Source organism: Gavialis gangeticus, unplaced genomic scaffold (assembly GCF_001723915.1).
Source record: "Gavialis gangeticus isolate Ggan-Ray unplaced genomic scaffold, GavGan_comp1, whole genome shotgun sequence".
Taxonomy (NCBI): domain Eukaryota; kingdom Metazoa; phylum Chordata; order Crocodylia; family Gavialidae; genus Gavialis; species Gavialis gangeticus.
The window spans coordinates 77,757,139-77,760,086 of record NW_017729025.1 but is presented as its reverse complement, the minus strand read 5'-3'; the positions used below and the strand labels follow the sequence as shown (position 1 = coordinate 77,760,086).

Below are 2,948 nucleotides of genomic sequence, written 5' to 3'. Positions count from 1 at the left end.
GGGGGGGGGGGGGGGGGGGGGCAGGTGGTGAGGCTCGACTCCTGCCCCTTGTCCCCCATGCCTTGCCCCCTGCCACTTGGCCCCACCAGACCTACCCTTCCCCACAGCCTTGGGTCCCCCTTCCCCATCTCTCCTTCCCATATCTTTTGTACCCTCTGCCCGCAGCCTTAGGGCCAGAGTTCTAGCTCCACCAGCTGCCTGCCTTCTGCTGCCTCATACTCAATTCCAAGATGAAGAGCTTTTCCCTCCATGTTAAAAGAGGAAAGAAACTAATCTTGGAATCAAGTAAATACAGTATTTAGATCTCTTTTAGGACTGTACTTGTCCTTTCCCATAGCTCATCAAGTCTGTATGTATTCAAAGAAACATACTACAAAGCTTTTTAAATTTTCAAACATTCAACCACATACTGAGAGCAAGGAAGAATACATTTTACACAATAGTACTGTGCCTTGAAAATCAAAATGTAGCAGCAATCCTGCTAAGCTTGTGCTACAATATCATTACCTAAAGTAATCAAAAAGTAACCCTTTGTCATAAAAAACTTAATATAAGGAAAATAATTCAACTCCTACACAAGACAGGTTTGTTATCAGAGAAACAAACAGCTTATACCTGCATTATTGCTGACTCACATTTTCCTAAAATTGCATCAAAATATATTGCTTTTGTATTATGTGTACATTAATCAAAGCTGAGCATTATTCAGTTTTTTTGAATCTCATTACAATTTGTAATGTTTGTGTCTACATACAAAATAAAAGCCTATCCCAATAAAAATAACATCCTAGGATAAAAGCAATATATTATTTTTATAATAAGGCACAAATTCCTAAGTGATTTTTTTAAAGCAGAATTCAAGCTCATTGCAACAATGTGGCCCTGCTGTGTATCCTGAACAGAACACCTGAACAGGAAAGACGGCTGGAAAACATGTATGTCAAAACCCATTTGATTTGTAATGTACCCAATGTATATTGCCTATATAAGTGATCATTAGTAAAGGCTCTAAATCAGTCTCTTCAGAATAAGCACTGTTCTGTGTTCACTCTGTGAAAGTGAGAAAGCATCAGTTTGACTGTATTTATCACATGAATGGCCATTTGAATCTCAAGGATTTTAAAGTTCCTCATATCAAGCTCCTCCAGCACTTTAACACCTTGAACAACACTGAGGAAAGGACATAAGGTGACTCCTTGAATGGACTGATGCATCTGTCAGATCAGCAGGAAGAACATACTAATATGCTTTCTCTCTCTTGCCGACATTTGCGTAATTCATACACAGAACAGCAGGTAAGATTCCTATAGATCGCTATGGGAATCCTACACCATGTGCTACTATTTACAACTTTGACAGAGAAGTCAGACTGACTCAGACATACTGTTAATTTTATACCAGGTTTACGTCTTATCACATAAAAATTCTGTCTGGTGGAAAAATATAAAGAAAAAAAAGAAGACAGTGTATAAAAAAGCCAGGGGAAGTGCTAAAAATATATTTTCAAACACTGATATATTTGTGAAATTTCTTGGCTGAGAGGATGGACTCTCAAAAGCCTAGAAACTGTAAATTAAGGTAATCAAACTGAAGGACACAAAGTAAGGAAAAAATACATTCCCAGTTGTGGTATTCATTATGTAGACATATCTTTAGTAATATGAAACTTCATAATAGCCTCTGTTATTAAGTCATTGCTAGGAAGTGCAGAAAGAGAACCACTCTTTATACAGAATAGGTGGTATGGATTAGTGAGATTCTAATGAAAATATTTGGAGATCTGTGATACTTTTTAACACATTAAAAAATGATCAACTTGTTTTGCTTACGGAGTGTTTATGACCAGACGATCCCATTGTCCTTTAATGTCATCCTCTGATGGTTGTTCTGTAATGTACAGGCCATCAAATTCCAACTTCCTGGCAACTTCCTTCTCTCTCTTGAATACTACTAGAGGAACCTTTGGAGAAGATATTTGAGATGTTTGTAATATGTTGCATATTTTTCGAAGTGGGTCTCAACCTTTTTAGTCTTAAGGCATCTCTCCCTAGACTCAAGGCACCTTTGGAAATGGCAGCTCTTAGTTTTTACTCATTTTTTGACTACAGAGAAATAATAGAGCAATTTTTCCGCTACACAGAATTCAGAAACATCCTAGCAGGTCAGAATGTTTTTAATAGTATGGATTCCCATTTCAAATCTTTTCTGAATTAAGTTTGTACATCTAACAGTGCTAACATTGCATGGTAACCTTGAAAGGATCTCAAGATACACCAGGGTGGCACCGTGGCTGAGAAACTGATAAAGTACTACGTAACATTAAGGAATTGGATACACTAAACAGAGGTGGGGTTAGGAGGGTAGGGTTGGTCATTTCAGGGATAGAAAAAATGGATCTACAGAGGTTATAGCAGTGGCTGACCATGATTGGCTTCAGAAGTAGTACGTTTAGGAACTTAAAATTGTTTGATTAATGCAAACACAATGGCTGTCTGTAGACCTGTAGGGAAGCTGCTCTGACATGCTTTAATTAAAGCTAGTTATAGCTTATCAGTGCACCTCCAGTGGCCTCCATGTCTTGTGTATCACCATCCCTGTGCTTCAAAATGGTGGCGGGGGGACTTTAACTGAAGCTTGCTCAACAAGCTTTACTTAAAGCGCCTATACCACCATTTTGAACTGCGGAGATGCTTAGGATGCTGATGTGACACTGAGGGTGCTTTAATTAAAGCGGCCCCTTCCCCCCAAGAGCACATGTAAAAATGCCCATTCAGGTTAGCAGTTTCATAGTTTCTAGGGTCGGAAGGGACCTGAGCAGATCATCTAGTCCAGCCCCCTGCCATGGCAGGAAAGAGTACTGGGGTCAAACGACCCCAGCAAGGTGTTCATCTAACCTCTTCTTAAAGACCCCCAGGGTAGGAGCCTGCACCACCTCTCTTGGAAGTTGG

General features: G+C 39.6%; 1 protein-coding gene across 1 annotated transcript in view; it reads right to left on the bottom strand.

Annotated features, from left to right (window-relative positions):
* RYR3 (ryanodine receptor 3) overlaps positions 1-2,948 on the bottom strand; it is a 666,405-nt gene that overhangs the window by 37,577 nt on the left and 625,880 nt on the right. The window contains exon 93 of the mRNA XM_019518966.1: positions 1,830-1,960. Within this exon, the coding sequence (XP_019374511.1) occupies positions 1,830-1,960 (131 nt within the window). The remainder of the gene's footprint in view (positions 1-1,829; positions 1,961-2,948) is intronic.